The sequence below is a fragment of the Neoarius graeffei genome, chromosome 18 (genome assembly GCF_027579695.1).
Source record: "Neoarius graeffei isolate fNeoGra1 chromosome 18, fNeoGra1.pri, whole genome shotgun sequence".
Lineage (NCBI taxonomy): Eukaryota > Metazoa > Chordata > Actinopteri > Siluriformes > Ariidae > Neoarius > Neoarius graeffei.
Window position 1 is genome coordinate 39,823,528 of NC_083586.1, and position 18,227 is coordinate 39,841,754.

Below are 18,227 nucleotides of genomic sequence, written 5' to 3' on the forward strand. Positions count from 1 at the left end.
GAGTCAAGTCCAAGAACAAAAATCCAACCGCACCATTTGACGGTGGCTGTTTCTGCCTTTATGTGAAACTGTCTCTGCTACTGTGTTGGACTAACGTTCCTGCTTGATTGCCCCATTTTAGTTAATAGGCTACAGATAAAATACTTGTTCATTGCTCAGCAAGCCTTGCCCACTATCAATAGGGCAAATAACACGAGAGAGGGTTAACACTAGCTAGTTCATCGGTCAGCAAGCCCTGCTATCAACAGAGCAATGAACACAGCATGTCACTTACTTCTCTGGGTGTAGCCTTGCCAAATGACAATTGAAGTTTGAGGTTGTCCCCGTCATCTCCTCGATCATTCTTCTACATATGGAACACATAGCAGTGTATTTTTTCCCACTGCATGAGAAGTCTGTATAAGCAAAGCGGACAATCCTAGATGCATTCCCTCGAGGCATTTTAGTGCCATTAATGTTAGTTTGTTCCTGAACATGACGTATGAACAAGTCAATGTGCATTCTCTTGCACAAAGTTAGTATAAAAATGAATGTAAATATATGTCAGCCCTGGAATAACCTGGCGACTTGTCCAGGGTGTACACTACCTCTCGCCCATAGTCAGCTGGGATAGGCTCCAGCTTGCCTGGGACCCTGTAGAACAGGATAAGTGGCTACAGATAATGGATGGATGGATGTAGATATAAATATATTTTGCCAAATTATTATGGCATGTTACAAAAAAAAAAATCATAGTCCTCGTCTCCAATTTACAAGTCTGAATGCAATTAATGCACAAGTCTGAGTCCAAGTCATCAGTGCTCAAGTCCAAGTCAAGTCACGAGTCCTTAAAGTTGGGGCATGAGTCGGACTCAAGTCCGAGTCCTGGACTCGAGTACTACAAGCCTGCTGCACAGCCATGCTGATTCGATGGTCCTGTATTAACTGAACTCAGAGGAACTCAGAGTTGAGGAGACCATCCAGCATCAGGCATTTTCTTCTATTCTTTCTTGTCAGAGGTTGGGAACTATGAGTTAAAACCTCAAGTTAAATGCAACATTAGCATTTGGATTTGCCATTTAGTCATCATTTTGTCATTTTCAGGTCTGTAATTTTTGCCTTTTATAGAGTTTGGTTTGCATCACTGTAGCAATTCCGGATGTGAGTGGAGCACAGAAGCACAGCAGGCGAGAGTTGTTGGTCACATACAAACACTATTTTTCTTATTTCAGCTTTACAGCATTCACTCACTCACTCACTCACTCACTCACTCACTCACTCAACATGCACACATGCATTGTGGTCGGAAGGGAGCCCCTTTTCTCTGCTCTCTCCCTCCTTTTATGCTTCATCCCTGTAACAAACACACACATTAATTGAAAGCAGGTGGAATGACTTAGCCACTTACCTTCCCTGACCCCACCCTCCATTCGCAGACTGCTGCTTGGCCACGCCCCCGCTGCCACATACCCTCACCGCCCGACTCAGGCCGGGGAGCCATCTGGCCTGAAGCTGACTCCCCCCCGACAGGACAGGAAGTCTGCCACCACCATCTGTGCCCCTGGCCTGTGGATCACCTCGAACTTAAATGGATGGAGGGCGAGATACCAATGGGTGATCCATGCATTGGCATTCTTCATGCAGTGGAGCCACTGGAGGGGTGCATGGTCCGAACAGAGAGTGAAAGGGCGCCCCAGCAGGTAGTATCAGAGGGCAAGGACCTCCCACTTGTTGGCAAGACACTCCTTCTCAATTGTGCTGTACTTGCTTTCACGCATCGACAGTTTCCTGCTGATGTACAGCAAGGGGTGCTCCTCGCCCTCCACCTCCTGGGACAAAATGGCCCCCAGCCCTCTGTCCAATGCATCAGTCTGCAAAATAAAGGGGAGAGAGAAGTCAGGGGAGTGTAAAAGTGGCCCCCCCACACAGTGCAGCTTTTACCTCAGAGAAGGCCTGCTGGCATGCTCCGTACACTGGACCAGATCTGGAGCCCCCTTTTTAGTGAGATCAGTTAGCAGGCTGGTGACATCCGAATAATTAGGTATAAATCTACGATAATAGCCAGCCAGCCCCAGGAACCATCTCATCTCCTTTTTGGTCTTGGGCCTCGGGCAGACCGCAATCACTGCAGTCTTGTTAATTTGGGGACGCACCTCCCCATGACCCAAGTGGAACCCCAGATACCGTACTTCCACCCGCCCAATTGCACACTTTTTCGGGTTAGCTGTGAGGCCTGCTTGCCTCAGTGACTTTAGAACAGCCCTCAGGTGTTCCACGTGCCGCTGCCAATCATGGCTGTAGATTATTATATCATCCAGATAGGCGGCCGCATAGGCAGCGTGAGGGTGGAGGACCCTGTCCATAAGCCGCTGGAACGTAGCGGGCGCCCCAAACAACCCAAAAAGGAGCGTGACAAATTGGTGTAAACCAAACGGTGTGGAAAAGGCTGTTTTCTCTTGGGATAGAGGAGTCAAGGGGATCTGCCAATATACCTTTGTTAGATCCAGTGTCGAATAAAATCGAGCAGCGCCTAACTGATCAAGCAACTCATCAATGCGAGGCATTGGGTATGCATCAAATTTAGACACCATGTTGACCTTTCTATAGTCCACACAGAACCGGACCGACCCGTCGGTCTTGGGAACCAGGACTGCTGGGCTGCTCCAGTCACTGTGGGACTCCTCGATTATGCCCATTTCGAGCATGGCCTTGAGTTCGTCCCAAACCACCTTTTTCTTGTGCTCAGACAAGCAGTAAGGGCAGCTACACACTACCACCCCCCGGGGGTGTTTTGATGTGGTGTTCTATGAGGTGGGTACAACCAGGAAGGGGCGAGAAACGTCGTAAAATTCCTTATGCAACTTGGCCACCTCCGTGAGTTGGGCCGGTGAGAGGTGGTCTCCACAAGGGACCGGAGTGGTCCGAGATGTTATCTTTCTCACCTCCGGCCCCAGCTTTGCCTTCTCCGGGACTACCGACGCCAACGCCATGGGGGCCCTCTCATTCCAGCATTTTAAAAGGTTGAGGTGGTAGATTTGCAATGCCCCACCCCTATCCGTTCACCTCACCTCATAGTCGGCATCCCTGACTTGCTGTGTGACCTTGAAGGTTCCTTGTCACTTGGCGACTAATTTGGAGCTTGACGTGGGCAATAATATGAGCACTTTGTCTCCCGGTGTGAACTCTCTAAGGCACGTGCCCTGTCATACAGACGGATTTGACATTCTTGTGCCTACCACAAATTCTCCTGGGTTAGGTGCGTAAGGGTGTGGAGTTTTGCACGCAGGTCAAGAACATACTGGATTTCGTTTTTGCTAGGTGAAGGTCCCTCCTCCCAATTTTCCCATAGCATGTCCAGAATGCCATGCGGTTTACGCCCATATAATAATTCAAATGGAGAAAACCCTGTGGAGGCTTGCGGGACCTCTTGTACTGCAAATAACAGGGGCTCGAGCCACTTATCCCAATTACGCATATCTTCACTTACAAATTTCCAGATTATGTCCTTGAGTGTTTGGTTAAATCCATTTGTGGGTGATAGACACTGGTGTGGATAGCCTTAATCCCCAATAACCCATACAGCTTGCGCAGTGTGCGTGAAATAAACGAAGTGCCTTGGTCTGTCAGGATTTCTTTTGGAATCCCGACCTGGGAGATAAAGCAGGTATGCTTCCACAATACTGCGTGCTGAGATATTGCAGAGAGGCACTGCTTCCAGATATTGCATTGCATAGTCCACCAGAACTAAAATAAAGTGATATCCCCGTGCTGACCAATCTAATGGCCCAACGAGATCCATCCCAATTCACTCAAATGGGGTCTTGATTAGAGGAAGAGGGCACAAAGGCGCTTTTGGAGTGGCCACGGGATTTACTAATTGGCATTCACAGCACGCCGCACACCACCGGCAGACGTCCCCGCGAATCGCTGGCCAATAGAACCGGGCCATTATTCGGGCTAGTGTTTTATCTTGCCCTAAGTGTCCAGCCATGGGATTAAAGTCAGCCACATGGAATACGAGTTCTCTATGTCTGTTTGGGATTAACAATTGGGTTATTCGTTCACTAGTTTGAGTGTCCTGCATCACTCAGTACAATCTATCTTTAATAATAGCAAAATAAGGGCAGGTCGGTGCTGCGCTTGGCTGAAGAGTTTGACCATCAATTACTCTCACTTGGTCAAACGCATGCTGCAGAGTCTCGTCTCGTGACTGCTCTAACAGGAAATCCCCAAGGGAATCCCCGAGAGAGGGAGGAGGAGCGGGCTGCTCCTCACTCTGACGCGGTGTTGACGTAGATGGCTCTGTGACAGCTTCTCCAGTCAACGCCACACTGGGATCTTCCCGTGACCTATTAGTGCAGGACACACTACATGTTAAATATTCCAACAGCTTTTTAAACCCTGGCCAATCAGTACCCAAAATCAATGAGTGGGTGAGATGAGGACTAACCGCCACCTTTACTCTAGGCATTTGGCCCCAGAATAGAATATGGACAGACACTAAGGGATAATTGTGAACATCCCCATGCACACACAACACTTTCACTGCTTGTGCTCTCCCCAGTGCCTCACCTTGCACCAGGCATTGGTGAATTGAGGTCTGATTACTGTACAACCGGAATCCACCAAAGCATGATATGTATCCCCTTGAACACTTACCAGTATGCAATACGTTCCAGTCCGATCGGGGGCAGTTTCTGGAGTGTCGGGGATCTGGATTACAGTTTCCACCTCCCTTGCGGAGCTCCGACTTTGGAGATGCTCCAATTCCCTGCCGCGCCAGCACACCGGCCCAGGCTTTCCATCTGCACTGGTGTTATGGGAGTCACTCACCTGAGGGGGAGACAACAGAGACACGGAAGAGGGAGATGGGAGGACACCACAGGTGTGACGGGCCAGCTGGGGAGGAGCCGGTTGCCGCTTCCGCAACAGGGGAACGGGGTGGGGAGGGGGACGAGAGATGGGGGGAAGGAGAGAGAGAAGAGAAGCGAGGGGAGACGCCTCATCTGCCTGCTGTCGGAGCCGCCTCCAGATGGTCCTCCGCCAGCTCAATGGCTCATTCCAGCGACGCCAGGCGATGACACTGGACCCATTCTGCCATTCCTTCCGGAAGTCGAGAGATAAACTGTTCCAGTGCCACCAGATCGATGATCTTGTTGGCGTTGTGGTCTTCCGCCCTCAGCCACCGCCGGCAGACGTCCCAGGGTTGCTGGCTGAATGCAAACGGCCGGCCGACCTCCTCCAATGCCAGCGTCCGGAAGCTCTGGTGATGTTGTTCCAAGGAGCGGCCGACCCACTGCAGGATGGCTTTCCTCAGGTCAGTATACACCAGTCGGCTGTCAGCAGGGAGCTGCTGCGCTGCGAGCTGTGCCTCGCCAGTCAGGAGTGGGAGGAGGCATGCCGCGCGCTGCTCCAGCAGTCATCCCCACACCTTGGCTGCTTGCTCAAAGGGGGTGAGGAACGCTTCTGGATCGTCCTGCGGGCCCATCTTCGTGGAAGTGCCAGCTGCGGTGGTTGACACCCCTGCTGACATGAGCAAGTGCCGGAACGCTTGGCGATCTTCCTGCTGGGCCAGCATCAAGGCTTCGAAGCATTGCTCTTGTTCCTTTCGAAGGGCGATCAGCGCTTGATGCTGGTTCTGCTGGGCAGTAGCGAGGGCAAGGATGAGCTCTTCGAATGGGGAGGACTCCATGGGGTGGTTCCCTTCTGTGCTCCTGGGTTTCGGCACCACTGTAGCAATTCCGGATGTGGGTGGAGCACAGAAGCACAGCAAACGAGAGTTGTTGGTCACACACAAACACTTTTTATTTTGCTTATTTCAGCTTTTTAGCATTCACTCACTCACTCACTCACTCACTCAGTCACCATGCACACATGCGTTGTGGTCGGGAGGGAGCCCCTTTTCTCTGCTCTCTCTCTCCTTTTATGCCCCGTCCCTGTAACAAACACACACACACACAAACATTAATTGACAGCAGGTGGAATGACTTAGTCACTTACCTTCCCTGACCCCGCCCTCCATTCACAGACTGCTGCTTGGCCACACCCCGCTGCCACAATCAGTAAATACAAATTGGCTGTTCCATGAGGAAGCTTGTTAGTTTACAATTAATTGGCATTTATCAACGTACATCTCTGTTTCTCAATACAATATGTCAGTAGCATCACCGAAATATTTGTAAATATTGCAGAAAATATTACTTCGGTTTGGCCGATGAAAACATTTCCAAACAACTTAACTACATGATTGAAAAATGAGGCCTGGTGTTTGTTGTTTAGTCTTTGTGTAGTTAGACATCTCTCAGTAACCCACTGCTGTGACAGAGTAGCACTCATCTGCTTCACTCAGATGCTCAAGCAGAAAATAATTACCCTTTGATAAATTTGACTAATTAATGGTCTCACATCCGGCCTTGCCTTCAAACCCCATTATAGAGTTATTTGTCAGAAAATGCCAAAGTTTTAATAAACCCCCAAACAGCCAGTGCAACATGTGGTTACCATTGGCATTTGCAGACGTGTAATGAGAATTGTGCCATTAAAGGTTACTCCAATCAAAATTAATGTTGGGATGCAACCAGTGGGAGTGTGTGCTGCTGTGGGATTTGTAATTAGGGCTCTTTAGCCATAGAATGACAGCTTAGTTGAAGCTGCTTAAAGAGAATTTATGTTGATTTTCACCACAGTTAATGATATAAATTAATGTCTGGGTGGTGTGTTGATTGCAGCCATACTGTTCCCTGCACTTGCAACTCCATGTGTCGACAAACCCTTATACGTCTGGAAATATTGCCAGCAAAGAATCAGCACCAGGAATCATCGTTGCATCAGGTAAGTGAACATTTCCTCTGGCAATATTCAAAGTTCAGACTTGTAATAAAACTTCAAAGAACAAAATCCCATGCTGTAAACTCGACTTAGCACTGCTGGTATACACGCCTGTCATATACTGTTGAGTCTCAGCTGGACCGCGTGCTGTTTTTGTAGTCTCAGCACGTTTCATCTGAAATCCAACTAAAATAATTTCCACAAATTCCGCTAAAGATCATCGTGGTCTTGAAGGATTCTTGAAGAAAAAGAACTTGGCTGAAGGAATATCATCATGTTGATCACCTTTTGCCCACTAATTCTACCATTGTATTACTTTTATACACCATTATTTGATTGTCAGGGCAAATTAAATCTCATCTCATCTCATCTCATTATCTGTAGCCGCTTTATCCTGTTCTACAGGATCGCAGGCAAGCTGGAGCAAATTAAATTAAACGTTCAAATATACACATATCTTGATCACCTATTTCAATTACATGCTAGGTAGAAAATCGTAAATAGTGATGCCCAGTCAGCAATGCAATGCATTAAATTATGTAGATACAGTTCAAAGGCTTCAGTTTATGCTCACATCAAACATCAGAATGGGGAAAAATTTACCACGGCTGCTTTGAATATTTAAAAATGCTGTGCTGGGATTTTCATGCCGACCAGTTTCTAGAATGGGGTGAGAAACAAAACATAACAGAACAAAATAAGAATTTTAAAAATTAGTGAGGAGCAGCTCTGCAAGCTGAAACACCTTGTTGATGAGAGATCAGAGGAGTATAGCCAGACTGGTTTGAGCTGACTGGAAGACTAGGGCCTCTGCATGCTCTTGCGACAAGGCTTTCGCAGATAGCTTTTCACAGACAGTTGTAATTTATCGTTGAGCGGGGAGTAAAATAGGCGTGCATGATGTTATTCACCGCCACAACGCAAGGGGGCGCGAAGTTGCGAAATCGCTAGGAGTAGTTGGTGGGTGTGGTTAGTGGAGTGTTTATCCTCCGGTTACTTATAATGACTAGAACTGGAGTCGTATAGATGTATGTACTTCCTCACTTCCTCGATCAACCGCTGTTCGTGCTGCTCCATCTTCGCTCGTGTTTTTAAAAATGGCGGTCGTGAAAACAAACCAAACCGGGAAAGTAGGGAAGCGGAAGTGCGTGTACAGCGGATGTAGAGTGGACCAATCAGAGCCCTCTTGTTTGCAACGCTGTCTGCGAGGCTTCTGCGGTGATCACAATTTTTGGGAGGTGTGCGCAGAGCATCTGCGAAGGGGGGGGCTACGCAGACGCCATCTGCGACGCCATCTGCGAGGACTGCGTTGTCAGCATAAATTGGCCTTAACCATTCTTTATAGCTGTGTTGAGCAGAGAAGCATCTCCGAACATACCAAATATTGATGTGGATTGGCTACAATAGCAATAGACCACATCGGGTTCTACTCTTGTCAGCCATGAACAAATATCAAGAACCAATCTTGAACTGTCCATGCATTGTAGAATTGCTGCTTACCAGATCATTCAAGTGTACTACAAGTTTTTGTAAGAGGACTACAACAGTACTAAAAATATATTTCCAGCCTTGCATGGTACCTCCTCCATGAATTTTAATTCAGTGTTTCCCCCAAGTTAACTTTTTTTTGGGGGGGGGTTCTATCCGAGGGACAAAAGTTGTTTATCGCATGCAGTGTTTCCCCTACCATTATATTGGGGAGGTTGCCCCCCCCCCCCACACACACATATTTCAATGTCCAAAAATGAATGAATTAATTAATTAATTTTTGGACCTTGAAATGTGTGTGTGTGTGTGGGGGGGGGGGGGGGGGGGGCAACCTCCCCAATATAATGGTAGGGGCAACACTGCATGTGATAAACAACTTTTGTCCCTTAGATAAGACATAAAATGGAGGTCCCATGTATTGGAGAGCAACACCCTATGCACATTAAAGAACAAAAGTCCCTCTCACACCAGAACCTGGTTTTCCCAGTTAGTCTCCTGTCCCAGTACTAACCAACTCTTTAAGGCGTATGGGTACAGCACTGATCTCCATTTCGATAGCTTTCGGCCTCTCACCTATACAGCTAGCGTTACAGTGGGGGACTAGTCCTCTGGTAACTGTGAGAGTTTGACTTCCCCACTCGCATCTGTATTGCAGTGTGCCTTGCTAGATGGTAGTAAGTACCATTTTTATGATGGTCTTTGGTATGACCCAACCGCAAGTAGGACTTACAATCTCCTGGTTGAGAGGTGGACACGCTAACCACTAGGCCAACTCGCGGTCCAGTTAAAAAAAAAACACTGTAGTTTTCGTAAAGAGTGGGATGTAAACCTGATGTAGCATTTTATACTGGCTTATTTTCTTCAAAATATTTTTTTATAATCTTGCAGTTATACATATTGGTTTAATAATTCTGAGCAGCAGTGAACCAATTTGATTGGCCTATTTGGGAGGCTATTGTTCACAATTACACAATACATACAGTACATACATACAGACAACAAAAGAGTTTGTCTAATCTGTAGATCATTAAACAAACAAACAAAAAACAGAACAAAACAAAAAACTATATTCTTTTATCTATTTCTATTTCTTTTAAATACTTGATAAAGTGATCTATCTGACTTGATGCACTCTTCCGTTTTGTTTTTCTCTACTCACGGTATATGAGCTGATATCCTCGTAGTAGAGTAGCCAATCAGAGCGCACGATTGCTCATATCCAGTGAATGTGGATAGAATAATCTGCATTATACAATACAGACGATACTGTAGGCTTAACTACACTACTGTATATTTTCAGGAGTGTACTTAAAGGGTGCGATGATAATGTTAACACAAAAACAAGCAGCATTACTATGATCTGTGCAAGACAACAAGCAAATGAGTCTTATCTACTGAGTGTCTTGAGTGTAAGCCTGACACTACAGCACTACTCAAAAGACTGTTTTGGTTATATTGAACATTTATTGAACTCTGCGTAGTAAGACCCTTTCTTACCCCCATTGTAAGCTTCTATGATGCACCTCTTGTCAAGCTGTTGTTCATAGAGTCCATGAAGAAACCATCTCAGAATATGGCCTATAAACAAGATTAGCACCATGCCAGTGCAAAAAAAAAAAAAAGGAGGAGAGGCTAAGTGCTGTGCTTGAGTAAGGGCAAGAGACTTTTAAAAGTGCTTTAAATCTTATCTTTTGTCATCTGCTGTATTTCTCATTCAGTCTTCTCTCCTAACTGCTATTCATTCTCTAAGATTGAAGGCAGTTCACACTCTCACAGCTGTGTCTTTCACTATATTTAAATACTATATTGTCTTGCAGATGAACACAGAATATACAGGAATATAAATGTTTCAGTGACTTTCTCGACAAGGAAAATCCCCAGAGGGGAGTATATTAGATGTTCCTCAGTGCACTGAATTTGAGGTGATTGATTTGACTGTCCTGAGGTCTCTCATCATGGGAACGGCGGATGTAACTTATTTAAGGTTGCACATAATGTTCTATGATGGCAGAAAACTCTCATTGACTTGGCAATATAGAAACAATGGCCCTTATTAATCAGTGGTGTGCAGAAATGAGTGCAGATCTGAGCAAGCAGAATGATGTATCTGATTCATGAAACTGTCGTATGACATCAAAATGAGCAGCGATCTGAGCTTTTGAGCTTCAGCTGCATCGACTCCCACCCATTAGTCCATTATTTACATTATATGCATATGAGATCACAATTTACTCTCATACACACACACACACACACACACACACACACACACACACACACACACACACACACTCATTTTCACCAAAAATGTGTTGTGATAGTGAGCCAATAAAAGGAGTGCATTCAAGCATTCAAAAGTCTATTAGAAAAAAGACAACTGAGGAAGGGAGAAAATCGATGAAGATGAAGAGGTGTTTTTGTGACTGAAAAAAGTCATTTTGTTTTTCCGTCCTTCCTTATTTCTTAATGTAATCAAATTGTAACCAGGCCATGTTTCAACCTCAACTAGTTTCTTTGAACTCTAGGTTTTATATCGGGGAGTTTATTTGTTTTAGAATGTATATAGGCCAGAATTCATGAGTATGAATACATTCCTGTTTAATTAAAGCATTATTATAAATATAGGTGAGCCTGTATTTATTACACTTGGAAATGTTTCCTGTGTTTCTATCGTTTTCCAGTGTATTTGTGGGGTGGGGGCGGAGTTACTGTGGTGACTGTATAATTTGTTATACAGTAAGTTATAGTGGCAGTCTAAGGGCAATTGGTAAATTTAACTAAAAATGTAAATGTTTCAACTTCAGAATCATTACTTTCAATAGTATAGATCGTAGGTTGAGACATATTTGAGAGAAATTCCTATTAACGTTGTTCTTATGGAGATTCATCTTACGTTCCAAGACTGGAGCAATAGACTAATATTTGGATCTGATACCAAGTTGTTTGGGTAGCATGGTGGTGCAGTGGTTAGCACTGTCGCCTCACAGCAAGAAGATTCCCTGGTTTGAACCCCACAGCTGACGGGGGCCTTTCTGTGTGGAGTTTGTATGCTCTCCCCATGTCTATGTGGGTTTCCTCCTAGTGCTCTGGTTTCCCCCACAGTCCAAAGATTAGGTAAAATACCCAGCCACTGGGGTTGTACAAGCCAGTGCATACTTAGTGTTGGTCCCAAGCCCAGATAGTTAGGGGAGGGTTGTGTTAGGAAGGGCATCCAGTGTAAAACCTATGCCAAATCAAATATGCGGAACAGATCCACTGTGGTGACCCCTAACAGGAGCAGCAGGAGGAAGAAGAAGATACCAAATTCTGACTACGACTAACTCTTTGCTTTTAACACTCATCTACTTTGATAAATCCCATCCATCACCACTTATCCTGTGCAGGGGCAAGCTGGAGCCTATCCCAGCTGACTATGGGTGAGAGGCGGGGTATACCCTGGACAAGTCACCAGGTCATCACAGGGCTGACACATAGAGACAAGCAACCATTCACACTCACACCTACGGTCAATTTAGAGACACCAATTAACCTAACCTGCATGTCTTTGGACTGTGAGGGAAACCGGAGCACCTGGAGGAAACCCATGCAGACACAAGGAGAACGTGCAAACTCCACACAGAAAAGCCCCCGTCAGCCACTGGACTCAAACCCAGAACCTTCTTGCTGTGACGCAACAGTGCTAACCACTACACCACCATGCCACCTACTTCGATAAATTCTACAGATTAAAATATGCCATTAAAACCAATAGGAGATTATGTTAATTAACTGCACTGTGTAATAGGTAGTCCAAGTGGATTAGCATCAGTACAACAGTGTTGTCTTTTATTTCATCGTGCCTGTATTATGCCTTTTAAAATCATCATAGTAAATTACAGCAATTAGTGAAGAAATTTTTTAAAGAGTCAATATGTTTCAACAACTGCCATTAGTTATCCATTATAAGTGAGTTTTGTGTAATTTGTTCCCCACAGTATAGGACAATGTGCTGGAATTATCGCCTGTAGTAATCACACATACACTACTGGTGTAGTAAACAGAGATGCACGGATTGTTCCTTTAATTCAATTTGCTGGAGTGTTTAGAGTAGACTGCTGAGTAAAGGAGCAAGTGGACAACAAGTGGAGAACCTGCACTACCACCTTTATTAGAGAAGGAGCAAACATACAGGCTTGATCTCTCACTTTTGGTTCAGAAGTTTAATTAAACAGTATGTTTCATGAATGACACACTGAGCAGCATTGAGAGGATTAGAATCAAACACTTTGATCAGTTCAGGGTGAGCGGCAAAATGTGTCTGAAATAACTGGTCTTGCATGTAAAATTGCGTGGTCCTGCACGCTGAAGACAAAATCATGTAGCATGCATCATACAGGATCAGGCCATTGAGGGGTTTTATTTGTTTGTTTTTTGTTATGCTTATTTTTTTAGCATACACAATGTACAGAGTTAGCTTGACTTTATTTTGAATAGCTTTTTAAAGCAGAAATCTAATTCGTAGTCATCTTGATGTACTGGAGAAATGATTATTAAGAGAAGATGAAGTGTTCCTGAAGACGACAACTGGTGGTAGGCATTTTCTTATATGTGAATGATATATAAGGTAGTTGGATATGACAAAGATGCGCTGTGCTCCTCCCCCAACACTCTGTCATGGACTCGTCCTCTAGCAGTAGTCAGGCAGTGTGCGTTCATGTGTTTTGAAGGAGTGGTTTTGGAGGGAGGGTTAAATGGAAGGGGTGGAATTTCTCAGTTGGATACTTGCAAAATCTAGCTTATTCTTACTGGTTTCTCTGCAATTACTTATGCTGCCTCTAATAGCTACTTTTCATTAATTACTCTGTGTAAAATTTGGTTTAATAGAAATGATGTATTTTTGGATCAGATAGGAGTAATAGTAAAAAGAAAAAAAAATCCTTTGGACCTCATCCACCTCAACCATTTTCACACAAAATCATGCACTTATGATGTTAAATGTATTATACCCAGTGTCTAAAGTAGTAAAGTATTAACTGTTGATTTAATCTCTTATCAAATCAGTTTATTCATTATTTCCCATCCAACAACCTTAATATTCTGCCCTGTACACAATATAATATGCCTTATTTTTTTCCCCCCTGTGTCTCCATATAGGTTCCATAGGTGCAGAGCTGACAAGCAATAACATTAGCATATTCATCACATCTGACGCTGGAAACACATGGAGGCAGGTGAGCATGCCAAAGACTGAGAGAGTTCAGGAGATGTAATTTCAATATTGATGTGATCGTCATGTCTATAAATCCATCTGCCTCATATAAGAGTTGATAATCAAACTACACATCCTGAGCAAATTGGATTCAGTGGCATGCCTGCAGGGGGTCTTCACTCACATGATGGTGTGCTTTAAATCTACAGGGGATGCTATCTAATTAAAAATGGTGGAAAATAATTACGAGAAAATTTGATGTGGCAAAAGTTTAAGCTTGTGTGTTTGTGTATATGTGTAGGGGGGCACACACCCCTCCCATCAGACACAATGCCAGGAAGAATTATATTCTCTCTGAATTATGATTTAATGTTGTTTTAAGTGCGATGGATGCTATCTGGGTTTTTATTTAATCAGGCTGAAAGTTATTCCCAGGACAAAGACCTGAACTTGCACCATAACTCAACTTATCCAATCCCTTTCCTTATCACAAGACAAATTAAACAAGTAATTAAACAAACTGATGAGACATTGTGACTAGGAAGGACAAGGACACTTCATATCGTCAGACTTTCCAGCCTTTACACATTTTGTGTAGGAGCTCTATATTTTAATATCAGAGTACAGTGCTATGAGTTATGACTCAAAAACCTGCCAAAAGTGTCCCACAATAAAAACAGCAGATGAACCAATCGGCAAATGAATCTGGAATGACTGAAAGTTGCAGAGCTGGTTTGAATATTAACTGACACCCTTTAGAAGCTTCACTTCCTTGCCCAGACATCACATGATGTTTTGACCTATGCTCAAAATATATGCTGTTTTTCTGCCCATAGATATACGACACTATTTTAGGTAAACATAAATATGCTTCTTTTTTAAAGATATTTTTTGGGCTTTTTTCACCTTTATTGGATAGGACAGTGTAGAGACAGGAAATAAGCAGGAGAGAGAGACGGGGAGGGATCGGGAAATGACCTCGGGTCGGAATCAAACCCGGGTCCCCGGATTTATGGTATGGTGCCTTATCCACCTGAGCCACGACACCCCCATAAATATGCTTCTTTAAAAAAAATAATAAATAAAAATATTGTTCCTATGAACTTGTAATCCATTTCTGCAAAAATCAAGTTAGGTAGGTAAAATGCCATTTTGACAAAAATTGAAAACAACAGCAATAAAAACTAGACCGTCAATGACGGCGTAGCTCACTCCAGCTCCGTCTAGTCCAGAAGGAACGATCTAAAGTGGGCCACCTTGCGCAATAAATGATGCAAGCTGTATACACTATATACAAGCTATATATAGATGCTATATACACCCTAGGAATAGCTACATATTTGCTAGAAAGAATCCAAAATAGCGAGGAATTGACTGAGAAGAAGCGATTTTTGTAGAACTCCTCATTAAGGCTTAATTAGTCCATAACTTCATTAATAATTGTAATTAAGCAAATCTGGGTGGAAGTCACCCTAGGTAATCCTACCTTCATGCCAGAAAGAATCGAAATTGGTGAAGAATTGAGGGAGAAGAAGCGATTTGTGTGGAAATTGCTCATTAGGCTTAATTACTCCATATCTTCATTAGTAATTGCAATTATGCAAATTTGGATAGATGCAATATGCACCCCAGGCAGACCCACCTTCCTGCCAAAAAGAATAAAAATTGGTGAAGAATTGAGAAAGAAGAAGCGATTTATGTAAAATGTGGATGATGCCGGACAGACAACAGACAACACATGATAGCATAAGCTCATCACCTGTCAGCTGGATGAGATAATAATAATAATAATAATAATCTCATCTCATCTCATTATCTCTAGCCGCTTTATCCTTCTACAGGGTCGCAGGCAAGCTGGAGCCTATCCCAGCTGACTACGGGCGAAAGGCGGGGTACACCCTGGACAAGTCGCCAGGTCATCACAGGGCTGACACAGACACAGACAACCATTCACACTCACATTCACACCTACAGTCAATTTAGAGTCACCAGTTAACCTAACCTGCATGTCTTGGGACTGTGGGGGAAACCGGAGCACCCGGAGGAAACCCACGCGGACACGGGGAGAACATGCAAACTCCGCACAGAAAGGCCCTTCGCCGGCCACAGGGCTCGAACCCGGACCTTCTTGCTGTGAGGCGACAGCGCTAACCACTACGCCACCGTGCTGCATAATAATAATAATAAAACCAGTCTACCTCGAGAAAATCTTTTAATAGTTAGCTTGCTAGATAAGTGCACTTTGTTCATACAGTGAATGCAATGTTTTGATCAAATTGTTGGTTACATACCAGAGCAAAACAGAGATGCATCTAATGGATTCGGTTTGCAAATAGTCTAGTAGTCAAATTATCCCTGACACACATGTGACATCACGTACACTGAAGAGATAACAGTTCTAATCAAAAGAGCACTTGGAGATCACAAATCTCCACCAAGGACAATCATCAACTCTTCTATGAAATGCAACTTCAACCATTTTATGTCTGAATATGCTTCCAAATTTATTAGACTTATGTGTTTACATGTGTATCCCAGAGAATCAGTGGTATCCATGAATGTGGATTGTGATATTGCATCATCGTATTTCTACATTGGCTATGTTTTGTCATTATTGAACTTTACTGCCATCTACTGGATTTTAAGATGTATGACATTATTGAGCACAAATTTCTGCCAAGGCCAAATGCCATATCACGCAACATTAGCAACATTGATGTGGAATATGTGGATCCGCCTCCAAATTTAATGGGTCCTTCCTTGGCCTATTTTACACCCTTCTACCAAGTTTCATGGAAATCAAGTTGGTAGGTTTTGCTCAGTCTTGCTTACGGGCAGATGAACAAACCAACCGCACCGAAAACACAACCTCCTTGATGAAGGTAATAATCTATAAAAGCTGTGAGCACTTTTAAAAATATAAATTAAATGATATTTTTATTGGACTTGTAATGACTGCTGAGTGGGCGGGGTTTCTGAATAGCCTGTCTGTCTGTGAGCAGTGAATAAAGGCTGGTATAAAGACAGCCATAGTTTTCATGTGATATTTATTATTTTTATATTTTAATTATTATATGGTAAATATAGGGTGGCACGGTGGTGTAGTGGTTAGCGCTGTCGCCTCACAGCAAGAAGGTCCTGGGTTCGAGCCCCGTGGCCGGCGAGGGCCTTTCTGTGCGGAGTTTGCATGTTCTCCCCGTGTCCGCGTGGGTTTCCTCCGGGTGCTCCGGTTTCCCCCACAGTCCAAAGACATGCAGGTTAGGTTAACTGGTGACTCTAAATTGACCGTAGGTGTGAATGGTTGTCTGTGTCTATGTGTCAGCCCTGTGATGACCTGGCGACTTGTCCAGGGTGTACCCCGCCTTTCGCCCATAGTCAGCTGGGATAGGCTCCAGCTTGCCTGCGACCCTGTAGAAGGATAAAGCGGCTAGAGATAATGAGATGAGATGAGATGGTAAATATAATGCAGCTTCCAGTAAATCAGTCAATAACAGTTGCTTTTAGACAGTCAGTGCATGGGTGTCTTTCAGTGGAGTTGGAAAAGGGATCTGTAAATGCAATTTTTTCACTTCAGACTTTAAAATATTCGAACTTGTAGTTGTACTTTTTCAAAAGAGGAACATGTTTCAGTTCATTAAAGCTTGTAGTGGGCAAAATTACATGCAATAGTAGTAAATGTCAAAATTTCAAACGGTGAATGGTTTTCCCAGGACACCACACATAGTTTTGGTGCTTTATTCTTTCAGATATTTGACGAGGAATTCAGCATCCTATACCTGCACCAAGGAGGTGCACTCGTGGCTATCCAACACACTCCTCTCCCTATCAGACACTTATGGTAATAATGCAAGCTTATCTTGTGTTATCTTTTATGAATATGTTGCTTGCTGAGTCAATTCAAGCTTACAGAATGAGTTTACTGTATAAAATGTGTAAACGTTTGCCTTAATCTCAGTGGGCTGTTTAATACTCTCAATAGAAGGCTGAATTGTAATGCACTGAAGTCATCAGGCTGGCACAGTCTGGCTTTTTCAATTACTGTAGTAGTCAGGCATGTCGAGGAAATGAGGTCTTTTCAAAGCAAAAGCAGTGGTGTGGTGCATAAAAACAGTTAGCTGTGTGTGTGTGTGTGTGTGTGTGTGTGTGTGTGTGTGTGTGTGTGTATGCGTGCAATGCAATGTAATGTTTGTGTTTCTTCACAGGTTGAGTTTCGATGAGGGCCGGGTATGGAGTAAATATAGCTTTACATCTTTGCCGCTGTTTGTGGACGGAGTTTTGGGCGAGCCAGGGGAAGAGACGCTGATTATGACGTATGTATCTTAAAAATAAATAAATAAATTAGATGGATGGATGGTTTTTTATCCCCCGCTGGCTGAAAGGCCCGAAGGGGGATATGTCGTGGAGATGTCCGTCTGTCCGTCCCAAGAAGGGTGCTCACCTTCTGAAATCAACTCCTCTCTCAATTTTTGGAGGAATTTCACGGAACTTGACAGGATTTGTTGTTATATGTCGATAATATGCATATTGCAATTTCGTTCAATTCAGCCGCATTTTACCAGAGTTATGGCACAGCTGCCAGTGGGGGATATTGTGCTCTCCGAGCACTCATCATTTATTCAGGTGAGCAGCTTCTTCAACAAACAACAACTGAAAAGCTGAAGATGAGTGCTGATAGAGTTAATGCTTTGTGTTCATCAGAGTTCAGGTGTGTGCCTGTGCATCTGTAACGAACAAGTTGCCATCA

General features: G+C 44.0%; 1 protein-coding gene across 2 annotated transcripts in view; it reads left to right on the forward strand.

Moving 5' to 3' along the window:
• Nucleotides 1–18,227, forward strand: part of LOC132866184 (VPS10 domain-containing receptor SorCS1) — a 508,739-nt gene that overhangs the window by 407,992 nt on the left and 82,520 nt on the right. For both annotated transcript variants that reach the window (XM_060898794.1, XM_060898795.1), the window contains exons 11-14: nt 6,708–6,810; nt 13,429–13,505; nt 17,230–17,321; nt 17,686–17,793. In XM_060898794.1, the coding sequence (XP_060754777.1) occupies nt 6,708–6,810; nt 13,429–13,505; nt 17,230–17,321; nt 17,686–17,793 (380 nt within the window). The remainder of the gene's footprint in view (nt 1–6,707; nt 6,811–13,428; nt 13,506–17,229; nt 17,322–17,685; nt 17,794–18,227) is intronic.